This window comes from Leucoraja erinacea, chromosome 1, assembly GCF_028641065.1.
Source record: "Leucoraja erinacea ecotype New England chromosome 1, Leri_hhj_1, whole genome shotgun sequence".
NCBI lineage: Eukaryota > Metazoa > Chordata > Chondrichthyes > Rajiformes > Rajidae > Leucoraja > Leucoraja erinaceus.
In genome coordinates, this window is record NC_073377.1 from 136,459,189 (window position 1) to 136,485,166 (window position 25,978).

At 50.0% G+C, this 25,978-nt stretch overlaps 1 protein-coding gene across 3 annotated transcripts in view; it reads right to left on the minus strand.

Annotated features, from left to right (window-relative positions):
• LOC129702259 (nuclear factor NF-kappa-B p105 subunit-like) overlaps positions 1–25,978 on the minus strand; it is a 103,398-nt gene that overhangs the window by 66,478 nt on the left and 10,942 nt on the right. For all 3 annotated transcript variants that reach the window (XM_055643965.1, XM_055643947.1, XM_055643956.1), the window contains exons 5-10: positions 19,911–20,009; positions 6,626–6,777; positions 6,044–6,207; positions 4,462–4,620; positions 1,873–1,977; positions 1,036–1,127 (exon numbers count right to left, since the gene is read on the minus strand). In XM_055643965.1, the coding sequence (XP_055499940.1) occupies positions 1,036–1,127; positions 1,873–1,977; positions 4,462–4,620; positions 6,044–6,207; positions 6,626–6,777; positions 19,911–20,009 (771 nt within the window). The remainder of the gene's footprint in view (positions 1–1,035; positions 1,128–1,872; positions 1,978–4,461; positions 4,621–6,043; positions 6,208–6,625; positions 6,778–19,910; positions 20,010–25,978) is intronic.

The following is a 25,978-nucleotide window of genomic DNA, read 5'->3' on the forward strand; positions in this document are numbered from 1 at the left end:
TTCCCTACAACACGGATTACACCAAAGATACTAGAGGAGCATTGCCCGCTGCCTCGGGAACGCCGACCGCGGGCAGACGCTTGAGGCTCTCCCGCCAGCCGCCTTCATCTGGTATCAGGGGGACCGAGAATCAGTCCTGGATCAACTCAGGAGGAAACGTCCTCTTCCCCCAAAGATACTAGAGGAGCCTCTAGTATCTTTGCTTTTCCCTGCGACCTGATGTAAGAGCAGATTGTATAACTGTGGAGTCCGTCCCCGCTACCAAAGGTGTTGCGTTTGGCAAAAACAAATGGCGGCCGTGACGTTCCGTTACGTACTACACGTCAGTCCATTGGATTTGGGAGGAGTGGTCTATCTTGCTCTGCTCTATAATCTTTGGTCCATTGTTAGCTGTGGACCAGTGATAACGGAGGGATAGAAAAGAGAAAAGAGAGAGAGAGAGAGGGAGGGAGAGAGAGAGAGAGGGAGGGAGAGAGGGAGAGAGGGAGAGAGGGAGAGAGAGAGGGGGAGGAGGAGAGAGGGAGGGGGAGAGGGAAGGGAGGAGAGAGAGAGGGAGAGAGGAGGGAGAGGGGGAGAGAGAGAGGGAGAGGAGAGAGGGGAGAGAGGGAGAGAGGGAGAGAGGGAGAGAGGGGAGAGGGGGAGAGAGGGGGAGAGAGGGGAGAGAGGGGGAGAGGGAGAGAGGTGGAGTAGCGGGGGGGGGGGAAGGGAGAGGGAGAGAGAGGGGGGGAAGAGGGAGGGAAAGTGAGAGAGAGTTAGTAGAGAGAGCGGGGAGAAAAAGAGAGGGAAAGAGAGAGAGAGAGAGAGAGTGTGCAAGGTTTACTTGAAGCTTGAGTTTGGGTTAAAACGTGGTTGACGAGCAGGAGCAATCACAGAGGGGGGGCAGCGAGAGAGGGTGTTGCAGAACCCTCGTCAGACAGAGACGGGGAACGTCTTCAACGTAGGCATGCCTTAAGGAGATTGTGCAGTGGAGCAGACAGAATGTGCAGGAAGGAAGTGCAGATGTAGGTTTACACCACCCCACCCCCACCTACCCACCTGCCGATGCACGTCGGTCGGGCCAAAGTTCCCAAACGCTTCCCACATGCCTCCATTCTCATCCTCCTCATAGAAGCGAACCTGGATGTCATCTGTGTGGAGAGAATGAATGAATGAATGAACGGTGCAACACAAGGCTCAGGAGAGAATGGTTCATGCCTTTACACACGTTGGGGACAGAGGGACATGGATCACACACAGGCAGAGGTGAGGGGTTGAACGGCATCAAGTACTATAACAGTCTAGGCTGCCATCAGCATCACCACTGATCCGCAGTGACCAGTGATACCAGCAGAGACCAGCACTGTGCAGTGATTGCCAGTGACCACCATTGTGCAGCTGGAGTCACTGTTCCCCACCAGTCCTGTGTTCCCATCAATACTGTGTTCAGATTCAGATTCAAACTTTATTAACATTGAGCAGTGTACAGTACAGAGACAACAAAAAGCAGTTAGCATCTCCCTAGAAGAGCGACATAAATATGAGCAATAAATAAATATATTTACGTGCATGTCAGTCATAGTAGTGCAATTATTTATTTTTTCCTGGTGGAAGGAGAGTCGGGGGGGGGGGGGGGGGGGGGGGGGGGGCTGATTGGCAATCACCGAGGTACAGTGTTGAGTAATGTAACAGCCATAGGGAAGAAGCTGTTCCTGGACCTGCTGGTCTGGCAACGGAGAGACCTGTAGCGCCTCCCGGATGGTAGGAGGGTAAACAGTCTGTGGTTGGGGTGAGAGCAGTCCCATCAGAACTGTGTTCCCATCAGAACTGTGTTCCCACCAGTGCTGAGTTCCCACCAGTGCTGTGTTCCCCAGGGTTGACGGTGCGGGTGCTCACCTTTCTGCACCTTGTCACAGAGGAGGTAGACCTCGTCCCCGCCGGTCACACAGCCGGCCGTCCGGTCCATCCGCACGATACGTAGGTTCGACGCGTTCGGAGCCTCTGAAACGTCAGTTCACTGAAGGTCAGCGTCTGCCGGCACGAGACACGGCTCATTCATCACCAGCACCCGGGGAACACGGCTCACATTCATCACCGGCACACAGGGAACACGGTCAAACACGGGGAACACGGTCAAACACGGGGAACACGGTCAAACACGGGGAACACGGTCAAACACGGGGAACACGGTCAAACACGGGGAACACGGTCAAACACGGTCAAACACGGGGAACACGGTCAAACACGGGGAACACGGTCAAACACGGGGAACACGGTCAAACACGGGGAACACGGGTCAAACACGGGGAACACGGTCAAACATGGGGAACACGGTCACACACGGGGAACACGGTCAAACACGGGGCAACACGGTCAAACACGGGGAACACGGTCATACACGGGGAACACGGTCATACACGGGGAACACGGTCAAACACGGCTCACATTCACACTGGCACACGGGGGAACACGGTCAAACGCGGGGAATACATCAACCATCCATCACCCGTTCACACTAGTTCTATGTTATCCCACTTTCCCATCCACTCCCTACACACTAGGGCCAATTTACAGAGGGGCGATTAACCCACAAACCTGCACGTCTTTGGGATGTGGGAGGAAACTGGAGCACCCGGAGAAAACCCCCGCGCCATGGGGAGAAGAATTCAGGGACAGTTTCTTCCCAGCTGTTATCCGGCAACTAGACAGTTATTCTATCATCTACCTCATTGGAGTCGCCGGACTATCTTTAATGGGATTTTACCTTGCACTAAACGTTATACCTTTTATCTATCTGAACACTGTGGATAGCTCAATTGTCTTTCTGCTGACGGGTTAGCACACAACAAAGGCTTCTCGCTGTATCTCAGTACACGTGACAATAATAAATTAAAGTAAAGCGTGCAAACTTCACGCAGACAACACCCGTGGTTAGGATCGAACCTGGGACCCTTCTGTCATAGGCCTCCTCCATTGCCAGAGTGAGGCTACATGCAGACTGGAGGAACAAGGGTTTGGACACGTTGAAGGCAGGAAACATGTTCCAGATGTTGGGGGGAGTCCAGAATCAGGTGGCCACAGTTTAAGAATAAGGGGTAAGCCATTTAGAACGGAGACGAGGAAACACTTTTTCACCTAGCGCGTTGTGAGTCTGTGGAATTCTCTGCCTCAGAGGGCGGTTCTCTGGATACTTTCAAGAGAGAGCTAGGTAGAGCTCTTGAAGATAGCGGAGTTGGGGGATATGGGGAGAAGGCAGGAACGGGGTACTGATTGGGGATGATCAGCCATGATCCCAGTGAATGGCGCTGCTGGCTCCAAGGTCCGAATGGCCTACTCCTGCACCTATTGTGTCTATTGTCTAACACCTCATATTCCGCTTGGGCAGCTTGCAACCGAACAGTATGTACATTGAATTCTCTAATTTTAGGAAATCTCTAACACTCCCCCATCCCCCAAGCCCACTCTCCTTTCTCTCCTCCCCCCCCCCCTTCCTCCCGTGCCCATTTAGTTTAGTTTATTGTTGTCACGGTTACTGGGGTACAGTGGAAAGCTTTTGTTTGCGGCCTATCCATTCGGAAAAAAACACTCTACATGAAGTTAATCAAGCCAGCCATGGTGCTCAGACAAAAGACACAGTGCAAGACTTCTTACACCCCCCTCCCCCTGTTTTCCTTTTTCTCGCTATTCTCTCACTAAATCTCGCAATTTGCATTCCTTTCATTCTGTCATGTTAATCTTTTTATTCATCTCTGACTTTTGTCCCAATGATCTGTCTCTCCACCCCCTCCCTTCACCTGTATCCACCTCTTACTTGCCATGGTTTGTCCTACCCCTCCCCCCCCTCCGCACCCCCTACAATTAGTCTGAGAAAGGGTCGCAGCCCAAACACCACCCACGCTTGCATGCTCTCCACCAATGCTTCCTGACCTGCTGTTACTCCAGCGCTTTGTGTCTTTTTCTAATACGAGATACTTCGGATTGATTGTGTGGGTTGCTTTGCCGAGGCAGCGTGAAGTGTAGATGGTGTTGATGGTGGGCTCTGATCTGTGTGATGGACCGGGCTACGTCCACAACTCTCCGTCATTTCTTACCGTCTTGGCCACAGCTGTTGATGCATCTGACAGTAGGCTTTCTATAGGTTTTACTGGACTCGCTACAGGTGTGGGCAGGTGAGTACAGGTGTGTGTGCAGGTGTCAGTACAGGTGTGTGCGCAGGTATGTGTACACGTGTGAGGGCAGGGTTGTGGACAGGTGAGTGGACAGGTGAGTGGACAGGTGTGTGTGTACAGGTGTGTGGACACGTCAGTGGACAGGTGTGTGTGCAGGTGTGTGTGCAGGTGTGTGTGCAAAGGTGTGTGTGCAAAGGTGTGTGTGCAAAGGTGTGTGTACAGGTGTGTGGGCAGGTGTGTGGGCAGGTATGTGGGCAGGTGTGTGGGCAGGTGTGTGGGCAGGTGTGTGGGCAGGGGTATGTACAGGTGTACTCACTGCTGTCGTAGATGGGCTGGGAGATGACGGGTATGAGTCTGCGTGTGAATCGGCAGCCACTGTCGGGGAGGAGGGCGGTGAACATCAGACGCACCACACTCAGGTCCATGCGCTTGGCCTGCAGCACCGCCGCGCCCCGGATCAACTCCCGCTGGCAGGCTGTGGGCACAGGGGGGTCAGTGACAGGCCCACGGCTGACCCCCTCAACTCCCTCACCCGACCCCACTCACCCGACCCCTCACCTCGACCCTCCTCACCCCGACCCCCCTCACACCCCCCCACCCTGAGACCCCCTCACCCCAACCCCCCTCACGCCGACACGCCTCACCCCCCGACCCCCATCACCCCCCACACCCCGACCCCACTCACCCCGACCACCCTCACCCCCCTCACCGAGACCCCCTCACCCCGACCCCCCTCACGCCGACCCCCATCACCCCCACCCCCGACCCCGACCCACTTCACCCCGACCCTCACCCAGACCCCCTTCAACCCTCACCCCCTCAACCCTCACCCTCTCACACTGACCGCCACACCTTCTCCCTACCCCCCTTACTCCGACCACCCTCACTCCGACCCCCCTTACTAGGTATGTTACAAAACCTACCTGAATCGCCATTGGGAATCTGCCCTCAGCCAGGTCGGCGATTTTGGCGCTGTTTGGAGGGGGCGGGTTTAAAACGCGATTTTTACTAGGCTGTACTAATCGCACATGTTCAGCCTAGTAAATCATTAACGAAAAATCGCTGCAAGACCCGGTCGCAAAAGGTATTATTAGTTTTATAGGCCTCGATAATATAGTTATGATAATTTTAAAATTACTGTTTAATTCCACAATCTCTCGCAGCCCCAGGGTTTTATAAAGCAAACAATTAAAGGTATGTACCTTATTTTTACATTAAATGGGGCATGTATATAACCCTATATATCAAATTATCTATAACGAATAGCTCATTTTGGGCTTTTTATATCCCGCAGTATTTTTCTCGGCATTTGAGGGCACTAATCCAGCGCTATGTCAACATTCTAAACCAGCGCGCGTTCACATGAACCCACTAGAAAGCCGATTTAAATGGGCATTTATTTACAGCAATTGAACACTAAATTCCTTCCATTTGGCCTATAAATTAATGTAAATTAGATATAAAAATCATGTTATATTGTGAATTATTTGTGAATAATCTTTGGACGCATAGGCTATTTAAAAATGTTAATCTTTCCTTAAGAAATGGGCGTTTGATTATCCAAGATCACAGCTTTTTTGTAATATCCATTGAAAATCAATAGGGAACAAGATGCTAATTTCCGAGTATGAAAATGGTCATAACTTTTTTAATACTTGAGATATGAAAGTGAATTTGGTGTCAAATTAAACTTATTGTTATGCTTTATCTGATGGGATAAATTGCAGACTTGATTTTTTAAATCTCAAAATTTTGTAACATTGCTACCCTTACCCTGACTGCCATCCCCCGCTCACCGCCCTCACTCCCCTCACCCCATCTGCTGACACTCTCGGTACCCCCCTGCTAGCCTCAACCCTTTCGTCCCCTCCCACAATTGCTAGCCCGGCCGGACTCACTGGTCAGCTCGGCTGGGGGACAGGTGTCGGCGTACAGGCCGTCGAGATCAGGGTGGATGAGGACCCCTGCATTGTAGCCCTGCAGTAGCGCCTGGCTCATCCTCTGCTCCAGCGTGCTGGCCACGTTCTTCTTGGTCACGTGGAGGATGCCCAGGCTGGGGAAGCTGCAGGGGGAGAGAGGGGACGGAGAGAGGTCATAGATGGGGAGAGGGGTCGTAGATGGGGAGAGAGCACAGGGTGAGAGGGGATGGAGTGGTGAGGGGGGATGAAAGAGAGAGGGGACGGAGAGACGAGAGAGGGGACGAGGGAGAGGGGCGGGGAGGAGAGGGGGCGGGGAGAGAGGGAGGGGGAGAGAGGGCAGGGGAGAGAGGGCAGGAGGAGAGAGAGGGCAGGAGGAGAGAGAGGGCAGGGGGGGAGTGGGGCGACAGGGAGAGGATGTGGACAGGGGAGAGAGAGGGGACGGGAAAGGGCATGGGGAGAGCACGGGCGGGGAGAGCACGGGCAGGGCGTGGGGGAGAGTGCGGGCAGGGGTAGTGAGGGCAGGGGGAGAGGCTGCGGGGGGTGGGGGCACAGGAGACTCACGTGGACAGCATATCCTTGGGCCCGGCCTGTACCACGCAGATGCCCCTCTCACACTGTTTGCCCACCAGGCTGTGGGCGTGCAGGTGGGTTTGGTCCCCGCCACCGGACACCAGCTGCACCACAATCTTGGCGTGTCCCACGTAGTTACAGATCTGTGTGGGGCAGAGAGAGACGGAAGGAGGGAGCGTCACGGCTGGTGAGAGGGCGGTGGTAACAGCCTCCGGATGAGATGGGGACAAACGCACCCTCAAGCCCCACTACTCTACTACGTGGATGGGGGTGGTTGAGATGACACCGCTGCCGGGCACGGCTGCGCCTAGGCAGCAAGATAATGGTCCGTGGCGGGTAGCAAGGAACTGCAGATGCTGGTTTACACCAACAATAGCACAAAAAGTTGGAGTAACTGAGCGGGTCAGGGAGCATCTCTGGAGAGAAAGAATGGGTGATGTTTCAGGTTGAGACCCTTCTTCAGACTAAGAGCCACACCTCCTCCCTCCACTGTCCAGGGATCCCCGCAGTTGGGGTGGCCTGTTTCCTTTATCATTGTTACTTTTTTGCCTATCTTTCTTTCATTTGTTCTATATCTCTCTACATCACCTTCTATATCTCTCGTTTCCCTCTCCCCTGACTCTCAGTTTGAAGATGGGTCTCGACCGAAACATCACCCTTTCCTTCCTTCCTGTGATGCTGTCTGACCCGCTGAGTTACTCCAGCCTTTTGTGTCTATCTTCAGCTTAAACCAACATCTGCAGTTCCTTCTTACACACTCATATATATAGTGCCCTCCATAATGTTTGGGACAAAGACCCATCATTTATTTATTTGCCTCTGTACTCCACAATTTGTGATTTGTAAAAGCACATGTGGTTAAAGTGCACATTGTCAGATTTTATTAAAGGCAATTTTTATAGATTTTGGTTTCACCATGTAGAAATTACAGCTGTGTTTATACATAGTCCCCCATTTCAGGGCACCATAATGTCTGGGACACATGGCTTCACAAGCATTTGTAATTGCTCAGGTGGGTTTAATTGCCTCCTTAATGCAGGTATAAGAGAGCTCTCAGCACCTAGTCTTTCTTCCAGTCTTTCCATCCCCTTTGGAAACTTTGATTGCTGTTTATCAACATGAGGACCAAAGTTGTGCCAATGAAAGTCAAAGAAGCCATTATGAGTGAGAAACAAGAATAAAACTGTTAGAGACATTAGCCAAACCTTAGGCTTCCCAAAATCAACTGTTTGGAACATCATTAAGAAGAAAGAGAGCACTGGTGAGCTTACTAATCGCAAAGGGACTGGCAGGCCAAGGAAGACCTCCACAGCTGATGACTGAAGAATTCTCTCTATAATAAAGAAAAATCCCCAAACTCCTCTCCGACAGATCAGAAACACTCTTCAGGTGTGGATTTGTCAATGACCACTGTCCGCAGAAGACTACATGAACAGAAATACAGAGGCTACACTGCATGATGCAAACCACTGGTTAGCCGCAAAAATAGGATGGCCAGGTTACAGTTTGCCAAGAAGTACTTAAAAGAGCAACCACAGTTCTGGAAAAAAGTTTGTGGACAGATGAGACGAAGATTAACTTATATCAGAGTGATGGCAAGAGCAAAGTATGGAGGAGAGAAGGAACTGCCCACGATCCAAAGCATACCATCTCATCTGTGAAACACGGTGGTGGGGGTGTTATGGCCTGGGCATGTATGGCTGCTGAAGGTACTGGCTCACTTATCTTCATTGATGATACAACTGCTGATGGTAGTGGCATAATGAATTCTGAAGTGTATAGACACATCCTATCTGCTCAAGTTAAACAAATGCCTCAAAACTCATTGGCCGGCAGGTCATTCTACAGCAAGACAATGATCCCAAACATATTGCTAAAGCAACAAAGGAGTTTTTCAAAGCTAAAAAATGGTCAATTCTTGAGTGGCCAAGTTAATCGCCCGATCTGAACCCAATTGAGCATGTGTTTTATATGCTGAAGAGAAAACTGAAGGGGACTAGCCCCCAAAACATACATAAGCTAAAGATGGCTGCAGTACAGGCCCGTCAGAGCATCACCAGAGAAGACACCCAGCAACTGGTGATGTCCATGAATCGCAGACTTCAAGCAGCCATTGCATGCAAAAGATATGCAACAAAATACTAAACATGACTACTTTCATTTACATGACATTGCTGTGTCCCAAACATTATGGTCACCCTGAAATAGGGGGACTATGTATAAACACAGCTGTAATTTCTACATGGTGAAACCAAAATGTATAAAAATGACCTTTATTAAAATCTGACAATGTGCACTTTAACCACATGTGATTAGTTTCTATTACAAATCTCAAATTGTGGAGTACAGAGGCAAATAAACAATGGGTCTTTGTCCCAAACATTATGGTGGGCACTGTATGTATAAACAAACAAATAAACATCCAAGTCAAACGTCATGTGATAGAAGTAGAATTAGGCCATTTGGCCCATCAAGTCTACTCCGCCATTCAATCATGGCTGATCTATCTCTCTCTCTCCTAACCCCATTCTCCTGCCTTCTCCCCATAACCCTTGGCACCTGTACTAATCAAGAATCTATCTATTTCTGCCTTAAAAATATCCGACCTGATCTCCACAGCCTTTTGTGGCAAAGAATTCCACGGATTCACCACCATCTGGCTAAATAAATTTCTCCTAATTTTCCTAAAGGAATATCCTTTAATTCTGAGGCTATGACCTCTGGTCCTATACTCTCCCACTAGTGGAAACATCCTCTCCACATCCACTCTATCCAAGCCTTTCACTATTCTGTACGTTTCAATGTGGTTCCCCCTCATCCTTCTAAACTCCATCGAGTACAGGCCAGTGCAGACAAACGCTCATCATATGTTAACCCACTCATTCCTGGGATCATTCTTGTAAACCGCCTCTGGACCCTCTCCAGAGCCAGCACATCTTTCCTCAAAAATGGTGCCCAAAATGGCTCACAATATTCCAAATGCTGCCTGACCAGCGCCTTATAGAGCCTCAGCATTACATCCCAGTTTTTGTATACAAGCCCTCTCGAAATAAATGTTTGCTTTCTTTACTACTGATTCGACTTGCAGATTAAGATTTTGGGAAACCTGCACCAACAAAGTCCCTTTGCACCTCTGATTTCTGGATTCTCTCTCCATTTAGAAAATAGTATATGCCTTTATTCCTACTACCCAAATGTATGACTCCACACTTTGCTACACTATATTCCATCTGCCACTTCTCTACCCACTCTCCCAACCTATCCAAGTCCTCCTACAGAGTCCCTGCTTTCTCTACACTACCCGCCCCTCCACTTGTCTTCGGATCATCCGTAAACTTGGCCACAAAGCCTTCAATCACCTCGTCCAAATCATTAATATACAACGTGAAGAATAGCGGTCCCAGCACGAGCCCTGCAGAACTCCACTAGTCACTGGCATCCAAGCACAAAAAGCCCCCTTTATTGCCACTCTTTGTCTTCTGCCATCCAGCCAACCTGCTATCCATGCTAGTATCTGCCCTCTGATACCATGGGCTCTCATCTTCTTTAGCAGCCACACTTGTGGGACCTTATCAAAGGCTTTCTGAAAATCTAGCTATACACCATCTACTGCCTCTCTTCTGTCTCTCCTGATATTTACTTCTTCAAAGAATTCCAGCAAATTTGTCATGCGAGACCTCCCCTTCACAAAGCCATGCTGACTTCAACCTATTTTTATCGTGACCTAAGTACAGCATAACCTCATCCTTTATAATGGACCAAAAAGCTTACCAATCACTGAAGTCAGAACTAAAATGTCATCGACTCAGGAACAGCTTCTTCCCCTCTGTTATCAGGCTTCTGAACAGTCCTTCCGTAAGCTAGGGAACTGTCCGATTCACCTCTACCCCATTGCGGACATTGGACTTTGTCTCTGGAACTGATGCGCTACAATGCTGAGAACTATATTCTGCACTCTGCATCTTCCCCCTTGCTCTACCTATTGTACTGGAGTTTGGTGTGATTGTACTTTTGTTGTATGTATGATCTAATCTAATTGGATCGGTACACGTGAACATAATGGGGTGAATGCACAAGTCTTTTCACCAGGACAAGGGAAGAACAAGAGGACCTGGGTTTACGGTGAGGAGAGGAAAGATTTAATAGGAACCTGAGGGGCAACGTTTTCACACAGAGGGTGGAGGGTGTATGGAATGAGCTGCCAGAGGAGGTGGTTGAGGCAGGTGCTATAATAACATTTAAAAGACATTTGGATAGGACAGGTTTAGAGGGATATGGGCCAAACTTGGGCAGATGGGACCAGAGTAGATGGAGGATCTTGGAGCGGCGACCCCCTACTTTCTAGCGAGGGTCCATGGGTCTGAGGTTCACAACCATTATTGGGCATTCCCTGCCCCTGCCTCTCACAAACTCACCCCCATCTCTCCCACCTTCTCATCCACTGCCTCTCACCCCCTCTCACCCCCCCCCCCCCCTCATCCCCCCTGCTTCCCCCCGTCTCTCCCCCCTACTCCCCCATCTCACCCCCCCTCTCATCCCGTCTCTCCCCCCTTCTCTTTAGACTTTAGAGATACTACCTTCCTCTGTGGTGCTGTAAGGCAGCATATCTTTCAGAAGGCTTTCGACAAGGTCCCACATAAGAGATTAGTATACAAACTTAAAGCACACGGTATTGGGGGTTCAGTATTGATGTGGATAGAGAACTGGCTGGCAAACAGGAAGCAAAGAGTAAGAGTAAACGGGTCCTTTTCACAATGGCAGGCAGTGACTAGTGGGGTACCGCAAGGCTCAGTGCTGGGACCCCAGCTATTTACAATATATATTAATGATTTGGATGAGGGAATTGAATGCAACATCTCCAAGTTTGCGGATGACACGAAGCTGGGGGGCAGTGTTAGCTGTGAAGAGGATGCTAGGAGGCTGCAAGGTAACTTGGATAGGCTGGGTGAGTGGGCAAATGTTTGGCAGATGCAGTATAATGTGGATAAATGTGAGCTTATCCACTTTGGTGGTAAAAACAGGAAAGTAGACTATTATCTAAATGGTGGCCGATTAGGAATAGGGGAGATGCAACGAGACCTGGCTGTCATGGTACACCAGTCATTGAAAGTAGGCATGCAGGTGCAGCAGGCAGTGAAGAAAGCAAATGGTATGTTAGCATTCATAGCAAAAGGATTTGAGTACAGAAGCAGGGAGGTTCTACTGCAGTTGTACAGGGTCTTGGTGAGACCACACCTGGAGTATTGCGCACAGTTTTGGTCTCCAAATCTGAGGAAAGACATTCTTGCCATGGAGGGAGTACAGAGAAGGTTCACCAGACTGATTCCTGGGATGTCAGGACTTTCATATGAAGAAAGACTGGATAGACTTGGCTTGTACTCGATAGAATTTAGAAGATTGAGGGGGGATCTTATAGAAACTTACAAAATTCTTAAGGGGTTGGACAGGCTAGATGCAGTAAGATTGTTCCCGATGTTGGGGAAGTCCAGGACAAGGGGTCACAGTTTAAGGATAAAGGGGAAATCCTTTAGGACCGAGGTGAGAAAAACATTTTTCACACAGAGTGGTGAATCTCTGGAACTCTGCCACAGAAGGTAGTTGAGGTCAGTTCATTGGCTATATTTAAGAGGGAGTTGTGGCCCTTGTGGCTAAAGGGATCAGGGGGTATGGAGAGAAGACAGGTACAGGATACTGAGTTGGATGATCAGCCATGATCATATTGAATGGCGGTGCAGGCTTGAAGGGCCGAATGGCCTACTCCTGCACCTATTTTCTATGTTTCTATATCTACCGCTGCGCCACTGTGCCGCACTCTGACCCCCTGTCTCTGTCCCCTGATCATCCCTGCCCCTCACACACACCTCCACCCCACCTCCTCGATTTGGTTTAAAGCCACACCTTCCTTTCAGCAGATTCCATCACCTGCCTCAGTCACTATCTTTCCCTCTCTCCCCACCTTTCATTCCCGCCCTCTACAATCAGCCTAAAGAAGGGTCCCGACCCGAAGTGTCACTATCCCTTTTCTCCAGAGATGCTGCCTGGCCCGCTGAGTTACTCCAGCACTCTGTGTCCATGTTCACCAGAGATGCTGCCTGACCCGCTGAGTTACTCCAGCACTCTGTGTGTCTTTTTCTGTAAATCGGCATCTGCAGTTCCTGTGTCCACAGACCAGGTGTGGTGATTTTCATCATATATGATATATTGGATGGCACACATTGTGAATTTGTTGAGCATAGCTGGGTACAAGTGACCATGATAAACCGATATTGCCCTTCAGTACACACTGACCCCGTCAGCTCTCCACGTCCTGGGTTCTCAGTCCAGGGTCAGTGTGGCCTCACCAGCACCCGAGAAAGCCTCAGCATTACGTCCTTGATGTGACACCCATCCCTACACCTCCTCCCTCACTGTTTTTTAACTATCTCCACCCTTCTTTAGTCAGAGGGTAATTAATCCAGAGATAGACAAATTCTTGATTAAAACAGGTGTCCAGGGTAATGAGAAGTCAGGAAAATGGGATTAGGAGGCAGAGATCAGACATGATTGAATGGCAAAGTATGGTCGATGGACCGAATGGCCTTATTTTACTCCTGTAACGTGAACTTCCACCCCACCGACTTTGTTTAGTTTAGTCATAGAGTGATGCAATGTGGAAACAAGCTCTTCGGCCCAACTTGCCATCACCTGCCAACAATATCCCAGCTACACTAGTCCCACTTGTCTGCGCATTTGGCAACCTAAAAAGCTGCCAAGGCTGTCCGGCTGACAACCGAGAAAAAAAATTACGTGAGAGCACTGCAAGGTGTATAATATTTTAGACACTGTCATAGGCCTTTCTTACATATGCTGTCACAACGCACTGTAGTCTCTTCAGTAATTCAACAACCCTTCAGTAATTTTCCTTGTCCTCCATTTCAGAATAATAGTGTGTTGAGCTGATAACTCGACGCTAGCACTGGCAATAAATAAATAAATAAATAAGCACAGCTTTCCAGCCCCTTATCTCATTGGCCACGCTCAGCTGCAAATCGGTGTCAATCTGGTGGACCATCTTCCTTTAGTCATGGGGTTGGGGGATTGGGAGGGGCCTCACAAGTGGAACACCTTAGGGCCTCTCTTCATCTAAATCTGGACCTGAGTGTGGTGTCAGTGAATTGACAGGATTATCAGTGAAAAGCCTTTGTTTCCATGCTGTGCAGTCAAAGAAAAGACAAAAATGCTGGAGTAACTCAGCAGGACAGGCATCTCTGCATAGAAGGAATGGGTGACATTTCGGGTCGAAATCCTAATTCAGTCTTGACCCGAAATCCTAATTCAGTCTTGACCCATTCCTTCTCTCCAGAAATGCTGCCTGTCCTGTTCAGTTACTCCAGCATTTTGTGTCTATCTTCGGTGTAAACCAGCATCAGCAGTTCCTTCCTACACAAAAGATTATACGCTATTACAATCAAGCTGTCCACAGTGTATAAATATAGGATAAAGGGAATAATGTTTAGTGCAAGATAAAGTGCATTATGCTGCCTGACCCGCTGAGTTACTTCAGCACTTTTATTTGTTGTTTGGTATAAACCAGCATCTGCAGTTCCTTTTTACACACTCCAATTAAAGATAGTTCAAAGGCCTCCAATGAGGGAGGTGAGGGGTCAGGTCCACTGTCTAGACGGTGGTAGGACGGTTCAGTTGCCTGATAACAGCTGGGAAGAAACTGTAGATAGACACAAAATGCTGGAGTAACTCAGCGGGTCAGGCAGCATTTCTGGAGAGGAATGGGTGACGTTTCGGGTCGAGACCCTTCTTCAGCGTGATTGCTGTCTACACTAGAGGGCTGGGAGGTTGCTGCAATCAGCAGACTTCAGTACTGCCCACAGATGCTGAGACAACCACCTCTCCACCAATGAAAATTGTGGCAGCGCCACGATGATATTCTGCAGCACCACAGGATCTGAGGGGAAGTTCCCGCCTGTGGTTGGAATTTACCCACCTCCTGGTAGCATGTTGCAGCCGGTGGGAGAGGGCCAAGGTCACCAGGTCACCGAGTCAGCACTGCACTGTGACGGCACGGCGGCTCAACGCTGTCACGGGGGAGAGGCACGGCACGGAAACGGCTGGGAAATCCCCAACCACCCAGCAGAAAGTAGGGCAGAAAACTAAAAGCTCCATCACAGTCACAGCTCTACACTAGACCAACAACTAGAGAGGGAGGGGAGGGAGAGGAGAGGGGGGGGGGGGAGGAGAGAGGGGGGGGCGGGTGAGAGAGAGGGGGGGCAGAGAGGGGGGGCAGAGAGGGGGGGGCAGAGAGGGGGGGGGGGGAGAGGGAGCAGAGAGAGGGGGGAAGAGAGAGGGGGAGGGGGAGGAGAGGGGGAGGAAGAGAGAGAGAGGGGGGCAGAGAGAGGGGGGCAGAGAGAGAGGGACAGAGAGAGGGGGCAGAGAGGGGGAGGGTAGAGAAAGCGGGGAGAGAGGGGGAGGGAGAGGGAGAGGTAGAAGTAGAGGGAGATGGAGATGGAGAAGGAGAGGGAGAGGGAGAGGGAGTGGGAGTGGGAGAGGGAGAGGGATGCAAGGAACTGCTGATGTTGGAATTACATAGAACACAGTGATGGAGTAACTCAGCGGGTCAGTCGGCATCTCTGGAGGACATAGATAGGTCATTTGTGTTCTAATTGGGTATGGACGTTGGGATGTTATGTTACAATGGTACAGCATGCTGGTGAAGCCACACTTGGGGGAGTATTGTGTGGTGGAGGCCAGTTCTCTGGATACTTTCAAGAGAGAGTTAGATAGGGCTCTTAAAGATAGCGGAATCAGGGGATATGGGGAGAAGGCAGGAACAGAGTACTGATTGGGGATGATCAGCCATGATCACATTGAATGGCGGTACTGGCTCGAAGGGCCGAATGGCCTACTCCTGCATCTATTGTCTATTGTGTTCATTTTTGGTCACCATATTATAGAAAGGATGCAGTGAAGATTTACGAGGATGTTGCCAGGACCCGAGGGCTGGAGCTACAGGGAGAGGTTGGACAGGTGTGGACTTTATTCCTTGGAGTGCAGGAGGCTGAGGTGATAGTGTGCAAAATCTTGAGGGGAACAGGTAGGATAAATGCAGTCTTTTACCCAGAATAGGGGTATCAAGACCAGAGGACATGGGTTTAAGGTGAGAGTGAAAAGATTTCATCGGTACCTGAGGATATCGGGTGTCGGGGGTTGTGAGGAGATGTCAGGAGAATGGGGTGAAGAGAGATAGGTTTAGATCAGCCATGATTGAATTGCAGAGTAGACTCGATGAGCCAAATGGCCTACTTCTGCTCGTATCGTTTATGACCTGATGACATCTTGGTCAGCATGGACGAGTTGGGCCGAAGGGCCTGTGGCCGTGCTGTATGTCTTGTGACACATAAACAGGCGTGGAACAGTCCCAAATTGGACAGATGTGGTTAGTGTGGATGGAGAGAAGGTTTGCCGTTCATACCCTGAAGCAAACCCACGCTTACTCACTGATTTACTAGGATGTTGCCAGGACTAGCGGGTGTGAGCTACAGGAAGAGGTTGAGTAGGCTGGGTCTCTATTCCATGGAGCACAGGAGGATGAGGGGTGATCTTATAGAGGTGTACAAAATAATGATCGGGCAGATGCACAGAGTCTTTTACCCAGAGTAGGGGAATTGAGTACCAGAGGACATAGGTTAAAGGTGAAGGGGAAAAGATTTAATAGGAATCTGAGGAGTAACTTTTTCACACATAGGGTGGTGGGTGCGTGGAACAAGCTGCCAGAGGAGGTAGTTGAGGCTGGGACTATCCCATCATTTTAAAAACAGTTAGACAGGTACATGGATAGGACAGGCTTGGAGGGAAAAGGACGAAGCGCAGGCAGGTGGGGCTAGTGTAGCTGGGACATTGTTGGCCGATGTGGGCGAGTTGGGCCAAAGAGCCTGTGACCACACTGTATCACTCTATGACACGTCTGTGTCTGCCAACGATGACTGTGTCGGGAACAGTGCATGGGAGCAATTAGTGGCATGGACTCTCCCTACATCTGGAGAAAGAGATCAGCGTGTGCCCTCGTGGTGCAGGATCATCAGGCTACATAACAACAGCAGCTCCACAGCCTGTGATACTGGGTCATCCAAACCCCACCCTTACACACAGACCTCAGTCGCTGGCTTCTGCTTCCACTTCCTGGCAACGTTCTGAACTGCCACTAATTTCCTCTTTCATACCCTTTCACTGAGTCAAGCAACATCCCAACCCCAAATTTGCATTTGTGCTAAATTTAATTCCACTGGCAGAATAATCCCACCCACGAGCTGCCAACTCAGTGATTCAGTTCAGAAAAATCCAGAGCAATCATCTGAAAGCTGCTTCAAAATCTCAAATTCAACTTTTTTCTGCAGAGACCGCTCCTTAACTCCCTGATCAATTCGTCCCTTCCCACCCAAACCACCCACTCCCCTGGTACATTCCCTTGCAACCGCAGGAAATGCTACACTTGTCGCTTTACCTCCCCCCTTGACTCCATCCAAAGACCTAAGCAGTCTGTCCATGTGCGGCAGAGGTTCACCTGCACCTCCTCCAACCTCATCTATTGCATCCGCTGCTCTAGGTGTCAGCTACTCTACATCGGTGAGACCAAGCATATGCTTGGCGATCGCTTCGCCCAACACCTCTGCTCAGTTCGCAATAATGATCTCCCGGTGGCTCAGCACTTCAACTCCCCTTTCCCAATCCGACCTTTCTATCCTGGGCCTCCTCCATTGCCAGAGTGAGGCCCACCGCAAATTAGAGGAGCAGCACCTCATATTTCGCTTGAGTAGTTTACACCCCAGCGGTATGAACATTGACTTCTCCAATACAGGTAGTCCTTGCTTCCCTCTTTCCCCTCCCCTTCCCAGCTCTCCCACCACCCACTGTTTCCGCCTCTTCCTTTCTTCTTCCCCCACCCCCCGACATCAGTCTGAAGAAGGGTCTCGACCCGAAACGTCGCCTATTCCTTCATCCATAGATGCTGCCTCACCCGCTGAGTTTCTCCAGCATTTTTGTCTACCTTAAAATTTCAGACAGTAGTTTAGTTCATTTTAGTCTTTTGCACGTGTGCCGAGGTACAGTGAACAGGTTTTTTTGTTGCGTGCTAACCAGACAGCGGAAGGACAATACACGATTACAAACAAGCCGCCCACATCAACATCCTTTGTCACATCTTCAAAAAACTCAAGATAGACACAAAATGCTGGAGTAACTCATCTCTGGAGAGAAGGAACGGGTGAGGTTTTGGAAGAAGGGTCTCCACCCAAAACGTCACCCATTCCTTCTCTCCAGAGATGCTGCCTGTCCCACTGAGTTACTCCAGCACTTTGTTTCTATCTTCGGTGTAAACCAGCATCTGCAGTTCCTGACTACACATCTTGACTGCTCCACTTGAAAAAACCCAATTAGATTTGTGAGACACGACCTCCACGTACAAAACCATGCTGTCTATCCCTAATCAGGCCTGGTTAGAGTGGAAGTGGAGAGGATGTTTCCACTAGTGAGACAGTCTAGGACCAGAGGGCACAGCCTCTGAATAAAATAACGTTCCTTTAGGAAGGAGACAAATTTCTTTAGTCAGAGGGTGTTGAATCTGTGGGGGCCAGGTCATTGTGTATTTTAAAGACAGATAGATAGATTCTTCATTAGTACGGGTGTCAGGGGTTATATGGGTAGAAGGCAGGAGAATCGGGTTGTTCAATGGAAAGACAGATTTAATGGCGGAGTAGACTTGATGGACCGAATGGCCTAGTTCTATTGCTGTGACATGAACTTTTCCAGCTAAATGCATGTATATCTTAGAAACATAGAAAATAGGTGCAGGAGGAAGCCATTTGGCCCTTCGAGCTAGTACCACCATTCATTGTGATCATGGCTGATCATCCACAATCAGTACCCCGTTCCTGCCTTTGTTAATCCTGGCTAAATTGGAGAGGCTAGGACTTCAAAATGGGGTACAAGCTTCGGGGCTGCTGGGAGATTTGGTCAATTTGTAATTGCTCTCTGCAGAGCTGGGACAAGCTGTGAAGTGGTGCCAGTGTGTCTAGAGCCTAGATACAATTTGCAAGCAAAGAATTATAAAATCTGCAGACCCTGTCAATTAGGTGCAAAATGCATAGAATGGTTTGAATGGCTGCTAACCAGACATACACCTTGTAAATAGTTGTAAATAATGTTGCAGAGTTCACCTTTGCCGAGTGTTGATTGGATGAAGTATTGAGCCTTGTCTGGATTTCTTGCAGATCAGGGTAAAAGTTTCTGTTGGCATCCTTGCAAAGTCCGGTTTGAATACAATGTATTGAGCTGCTGTATTATTGGGTTAGGGAAATGTCTGTTATGTATGGGGTTAATCGATATCTGTAATTGGGTTATTGAGAGACCACCACCATGTGGTTCGGCCCCTCAAGGTCCCGGGACATATAAAAGTCCGCTACTACGAGGTCCAGCATCGATCTTCCGGGACAGCACTTGGGACTGCGTGACCTTCTGGAGTGTCTCTGTCTGAGCGAGGCCTAGAGGGCTTGAAAAGGCAGATACGAGGATCGAACCCGTGGTTGAACTGTAATGCGCTTTTGTTAAAATAAAATGTAGTTGTTTCAAGTGCGTGATTCTATGTTTTAACTGAAACTAGACTGGGGGAAGCTTAGAAACGAGCCATTTACACCATTTCACCATATCCCCTGATTCTGCTAGCCCCTAGAGCTCTATCTAACTCTCTTTTAAATTAATCCAGTGAGTCGGCCTCTACGGCCTTCTGTGGCAGAGAATTCCACAAATTCCCAACTCTCTGGGTGAAAACGTTTTTTCTCATCTCAGTTCTAAATGTCTTCCCCTTTTTTCTTAGACTGTGGCCCCTGGTTCTGGGCTCCCTCAACATTGGGAACATTTTCCCTGCGTCCAGCTTGTCCAGTCCTTTTATAATTTTATCCGTTTCTATAAGATTCCCTCTCATCCTTCTAAACTCCAGCATCTTGTAATGCATGTAAACGGGAACCCACTGATTTATTTGCCCCCTCTTGTGCATACAGGCAGGGTCACTGGAATTAACCGTTAGGCGTTGAAACGTCATGTGGGATTAGTGACAGAAGCCTCCTCGTGGCGATCCCTGGAAGCGATGACACGATGCATGCTGTGACGCATCGGGCGACAATTCTGTCAACATTTGGAAGATGACAGAAGCCTACAGCGAGCTACATCGTCTGACACACTAGTGTGTGAACAGACGGACAGCTGGCTGGGTCAACATTCACACACTTACCTTCACAGCTGGGTAGGCCTTCTTATTCTTCTCGCTGGAAGCCCCCGGTAATCCTCCGTGTGATGGACCCTCACATCCATAGCGGAAACGAAAACCCCTCTAGACATAAGCACAAGATAGGGCGGTAAAGACAGCATATTGTCTGCCTGCCTTCATCGGTCGGGGCATTGCCTACAAGAGTCAGGAAGTCACGATGCATCTTTAGAGACAATAGACAATAGGTGCAGGAGTAGGCCATTCGGCCCTTCAAGCCAGCACCGCCATCCAATGTGATCATGGCTGATCAGCAACAATCAGTACCCCGTTTCTGCCTTCTCCCCATATCTCCTGACTCCACTATCTTTAAGAGCCATATCTAGCTCTCTCTTGAAAGTATCCTGAGAACCAGCCTCCACCGCACTCTGAGGCAGAGAATTACACACTCACAACTCTCTGTGTGAAAACGTGTTTCCTCATCTCCGTTATAGGACTTTGGTCGGGCCGCATGTGGACTATTGCATGCAGTTCTGGTCACCCCCTTTGCAGGAAGGATGTGGAGGCTTTGGAGAGGGTGCATTGGAGGTTTACCAGAATGATATCTGGATTAGAGGGTTTCAGCTACACGGAGAAGCTGGACAGACTTGGATTGTTTTCCCTGGAACGTCGGAGGTTGAGGGGTAACCTGATAGAAGTGTATAAAATTATGAGGCATAGACAGGGTAGATAGTCAGAACCTTGTTTGCAGGGTGGAAATGTCAAAGACTAGAAGGTATAGCTCCCAGGTGAGAGGGGCAAAGTTTAAAGGAGATGTGCGGGGCAGGTTTTTGGGGTGCTGGAACGCGCTGCCAAGGGTGGTTGTGGAAGCAGACATGATAGTGGTGTTTCAGGAGCATTTGGATAGACACATGGATGTGGATGGAAGGACGTGGGAGAGAAATGGAGGGGGGGGGGGCGCAGGGATGGAGGGATATGGATCACATGCAGGCAGAGGAGATACGCTCAGCTGGTACATCATATTCCGCACAGGCATTGTGGGTGGAAGGGGCCGATTGTGTGTCAGACTGCTCTATGTTCTAGAGATGAATGGGCAGGTGAGAACCACTCTGTGACTAAAGTCTCAGAGCAACTCTACAACATCGTGGGATAGACGGAGTTAATCCGCGCTTCGAGAGGCAGCGAGGATTCAGGTTGATTATTGTCATGTGTACCGAGGTACAGTGAAAAGCTTTGTCCTATCAGATCATATAATACCATACATAAATACAATCACGCCAAACTCCAGTACAATAGGTAGAGCAAAGGGGAAGATACAGAGTGCAGAATATAGTTCTCAGCATTGTAGCGCATCAGCTCCAGAGATAAAGTCCAATGTCCGCAATGGGGTTGAGGTGAATCGGACAGTACCCTAGCTTATGGAAGGGCCGTTCAGAAACCTGATAACAGAGGGGAAGAAGCTGTTCCTGAGTCTGGTGGTGTGCACTTTCAAGCTTCTGTATCTTTTCCCTCTCACCTTAAATCTCTGTCCTGTGGTTCTTGCTTCCCCTACTCTGGGGCAATGTGCATTTACCCAATCTATTCCATATCTAGTTCCCTATCTACACGACCTGTAGAGGCAATGAGCAAACGTTTCTGAAGAAGGATCCCAACCTTAAAAGCCATCTGTCCGTTCCCTTGACAGATGCTGCCTGTCCTGCTGAGTTCCTCCAGTACTCTGTGTATTGCTCAAACTTGCAGAGTGAATGGAGGAGAGAGAGGACGGACAGGGGGAGAGAGAGGGGGAGGGTAGAGAGAGAGGGATTGGGGAGAGAGAGGAGAGTGAGGAGAGGGGAGAGAGAGGAGAGAGGAGAGGGAGAGAGAGGAGGAGAGGAGAGGGGGAGAGAGGGGAGAGGGGAGGGGAGAGAGGACGTGGAGAGAGAATGGATGGGGGAGGGGGGGGGAGAGAGGGGGTGAGAGAGGGGAGGGAGAGAGAGGGGGGGAGAGGAGAGAGAGAGGGAGAGGGAGAGAGAGAGGGGATGGGGAGGTGACAGGGGAAGGGAGAGTGGACAGGGAGGGGAGAGTGAGAGAGGGGATGGGGCGAAAGAGGGGATGCGGAGGTAGAGGAGACGGGGGAGAGGAGAGAGAGAGGGAGGGGACGGGGCAGCGTGGTTGGGCTAAGAGGTTTGTGTATAAGTTGCGCTTGACAGCATTAGTGGAATGTGATGGGCAACATCTGGAGCAGAAAGCACAAACATCTGCCCGCTGACCATAACCTCTGACACTCGTACTAATCAAGAATCTATCTGTGCAGTAAGGAACTGCAGATGCTCGTTCAAACCGAACATAGACACAATGATGCTGGAGTAACTCAGCGACACAGGCAGCATCTCTGTAGAGAATTAATGGGTGACATTTCGGGTTGAGGCCCTTCTTCAGACTAGTTAGGGAAATGGGAAACGAGAGATATAACACTTTGTGTTTTACTCAAGATTGCAGCACTTGCAGTTGGTTGTGTTTCCATCTCTTACTCTGGCACAGAGAGAGAGCACTGGATACTGCTGGAGGTCGGTTACCACACTCCCAACAACAGGGAGCTGAGAACTAACACAAAGTGCAGGAGGAATTCAGAGGCTCAGGCAGCATCTGTGGAGGGGAATGGACAGGCGACGTTTAGGGTTGGGACCCTTCTTCAGACTGATGGAGTGGGGGGGGGGGGGGGGGAATGCAATGAAAAGAGAGGTGGGGGTGGGAAAAACCTGGTGAGTGATAGGTGGATACAGGTGGGGATGCGATAGACAGAAGGGTGGAGTAAGTGACAAAGGGTGGAGTAAGTGACAAGGAGAAAGAAGATAAAAGGGTGTCAGAAAATAGATGTTTTTTTTACAGGTGGGTGCCTGGAACGCGCTGCCAATGGTGGTGGTGGAGGCAGATATGATAGTGGTGTTTAAGAAATGTTTGGATAGGCATATGGATATGCAAGGAATGGATGGATGTGGAGTTTATCATATCATATCTAAGTGTTGGTCTTGGCATCATGTTTAGCACGTTGTGGGCCGAAGGGCCTGTTCCTGTGCTGTACTGTTAAGAGGAGTGAAGTGTGAATATGCATATATCTTGCATTACAGCATGGAAAAAGGCCCATTGGCCCAACTTACCCACACTGACCAACATGCCCCATCTACACCAGTCATAAACTCAGAGGAGTAGAATTAGGCCATTTGGCCCATCACGTCTACACCATGCAATCATAGCAAAAGGATTTGAGTATAGGAGCAGGGAGTTGTACAGGGCCTTGGTGAGACCATACCTGGAGTATTGTGTACAGGTTTGGTCTCCTAATCTGAGGAAAGACATTCTTGCCATAGAGGGAGTACGGGGAAGGTTCACCAGACTGATTCCTGGGATGGCAGGACTGTCATATGCAGAAAGACTGGACAGACTTGGCTTGTACTCGCTAGAATTTAGAAGATTGAGGGGGGATCTTATAGAAACGTGCACAATTCTTAAGGGGTTGGACAGACTAGATGCAGGAAGATTATTCCCGATGTTGGGGAAGTCCAGAACAAGGGGTCACAGTTGAAGAATAAGGGGGAAGTATTTTAGGACCGAGATGAGAAAAACATTTTTCACACAGAGAGTGGTGAATCTGTGGAATTCTCTGCCACAGAAGGTAGTTGGAGTGCGGAGTGTCGGCGGTGTTTTCTCTCCACAGACCAGGATGGAGGGTCCTCGACTTTAGTTTAAGACTAAATCCCCGTGTGTGTTATAACTGGACATTGTTCAGTGGACACAGAGCCGAGCATTCAGGACGAGGGCAGTTTTATAAAGAGCAACTGTTGCCGGCTCCTAGTGTGCGGCTGTGGAACCCCCCAACTGGCCCAACTCGCAACCTCACCCCCGAGGTGTTGACGGTGACAGCTGTTCCTACCTCAGCTCCCAGCGCTGAGCTCCCCTCCCAAGTCATTTGCTCCCAGTGGCACCAAAAGGGGGAGGGGGAGGGAGAGGGGGAGGCAGAGGCAGAGGCAGAGGGAGAGGGAGAGGGGGAGAGGGAGAGAGACAGGGAGATGGAGAGGGAGAGGGAGAGGGGAGAGTGGTGCTGAGGGAGATAACATGGAGTGAAGGTTTTCCCGGCTGCATCCTCCGCCAGGATCAACTGGGGGAAGTGTTCGGGTCTCTTGGTGGGTCAGTGGCAGGTGGGACTCCCCGCCGGAGTAGATGACAGCTTATGCGTGGAGCACCACGCACCTCCTTTACCTGGGGGTCTACCTGGGTCCCACTGAGGGGGCGTGGCTGGCGAACTGATAGGTGCTGGAGATATACTTAAAGCCAGGAATCTGGTCACCTTCAGCCAGAGCGCTGCTCCTCAGGGGGAGGGGTAGGGGGGGGGGGTGTTGTGGCTGCGAGGGTGACCGATCCTCACCCTGTCACGGTGGGTATCGAGGAGAGGCGTGTGCATGGAGCGATTCCGGCCGAGCTTACCCCCGCTCCGTCGGAATTGCTCATAGCCCCATGCATCATGAGCCGCCATTCTGAGATGCCCAGCGTGCCGTTCCGTGACGTGGAGAGGTGCGTACTTTACAGGCTGCTCCTGCACACTCTGCACTTCCTCATCCTTGTCTTCTGTCCGGACACGCAATGGTGGTCCGTGACACTACCTGACAGCGGGAGTGGTCCTCAGTGGAGATCTCCCTATATCGGGGACCTGGGGTGGAGAGTGTTGCAGAGCTGTGGCCTGTAACAGATACTTGAGCCTGTTCACGGACTCCCAAGCCGCCTGTCACTTCTGCGGTGAAGAAGTGACCGTGTTCCATTTGTATATGCAGTGTGAGAGGTTGCAGCCCCTGTTCGACTATCTGAAGGGGCTGCTCCTCAAGCTTTGACTACATTTTAGCCTCACGCTCCTGATATTTGGTCACAGAGGGGGAAAGTCGGGAGGGATGGAGGGGATTTCACTGTCCATCTACTCCTGGGCCTGGTCAAGATGGCCATTCGCTGGTCCAGGCAGCGGGTAGTCGACGGTCGTACCAGGATTGGCTGCCTGCCCCTTTTCCGGGCCTATGTCCCTGGAGAGGGAACACGCGGTGTCCATGGCGACTTTGGAGGCCTTCCGTAAACACTGGTCGCCGCGGGAGGTCGAGTGTATTGTTGATAAAGTTGGCGATATATTAATCTGATGATCGTTTGTTTGTAAAACTGTCAGCATAGGCAGTCTTTGATTGTGCTAATTTGTATATTTATTTTTATTTTTTTGAATAAAAGTATTTGCATAAAAAAAAAATAAAAAAACATTCTCCTGCCTTCTCCCCATAACCTCTGGCACCCGTACTAATCAAGAATCTATCTATCACTACCTGAAAAATATCCACAACCTTCTGTGGCAAAGAAATCCACAGATTCACCATCCTCTGGCTAAATAAATTTCCCGTATCTCCTCCCTAAAGGAACGTCCTATAATTCTGAGGCTATAACCTCTAGTCCTAGAGTCCCACCGGCCTACGTTTGACCCATATCTCTCTAAGCCTGCCCTATGCATGTACCTGACCAAATGTTTTCTGAATGTTGTGATAGTCCCTGCTTCAACTACCTCCTCCAGCAGCTCGTTCCATACACCCACCACCCTTTGAAAAAGTTGCATTAGTTGTGTAATTCCAGTGCAATCACCGTATCTATTCCTCTCATGATTTTGTACACCTCTATAACGTCACCCCTCATCCTCCTGCGCTCCAAGTGCTAGCCTGCTTAACCTCTCCCTATGGGTGGTAGAAGACATGGAGGGAGGGAGGAAGGGAGGGAGGGGAAAAGGCGTGGGATGGTGTGAGTGCGGGGAGGGGAGAGAGGAGCAAAGACCAGACACTCCTGCGCTGTCACGCGGGGAGATTGTTTGTTCCTGCTCATTTCTCTGATTCTCGGAACTTGGATTCTCCCCTTGGAACCGGCCAGGGGTTTTCCAGATGTTCCAATCTGCAAACATCTTCCCACGCTTCATCCCCTAACGTCAGGACCTTGCTGTGGATCCCTGTGATCTATGGTGGGTGTCTAACTGTGCACGGTGATGCAACGGTAGAGTTGCTGCCTCACAGCGGCCAGAGACCCGGGTTCGATACCCGACTACG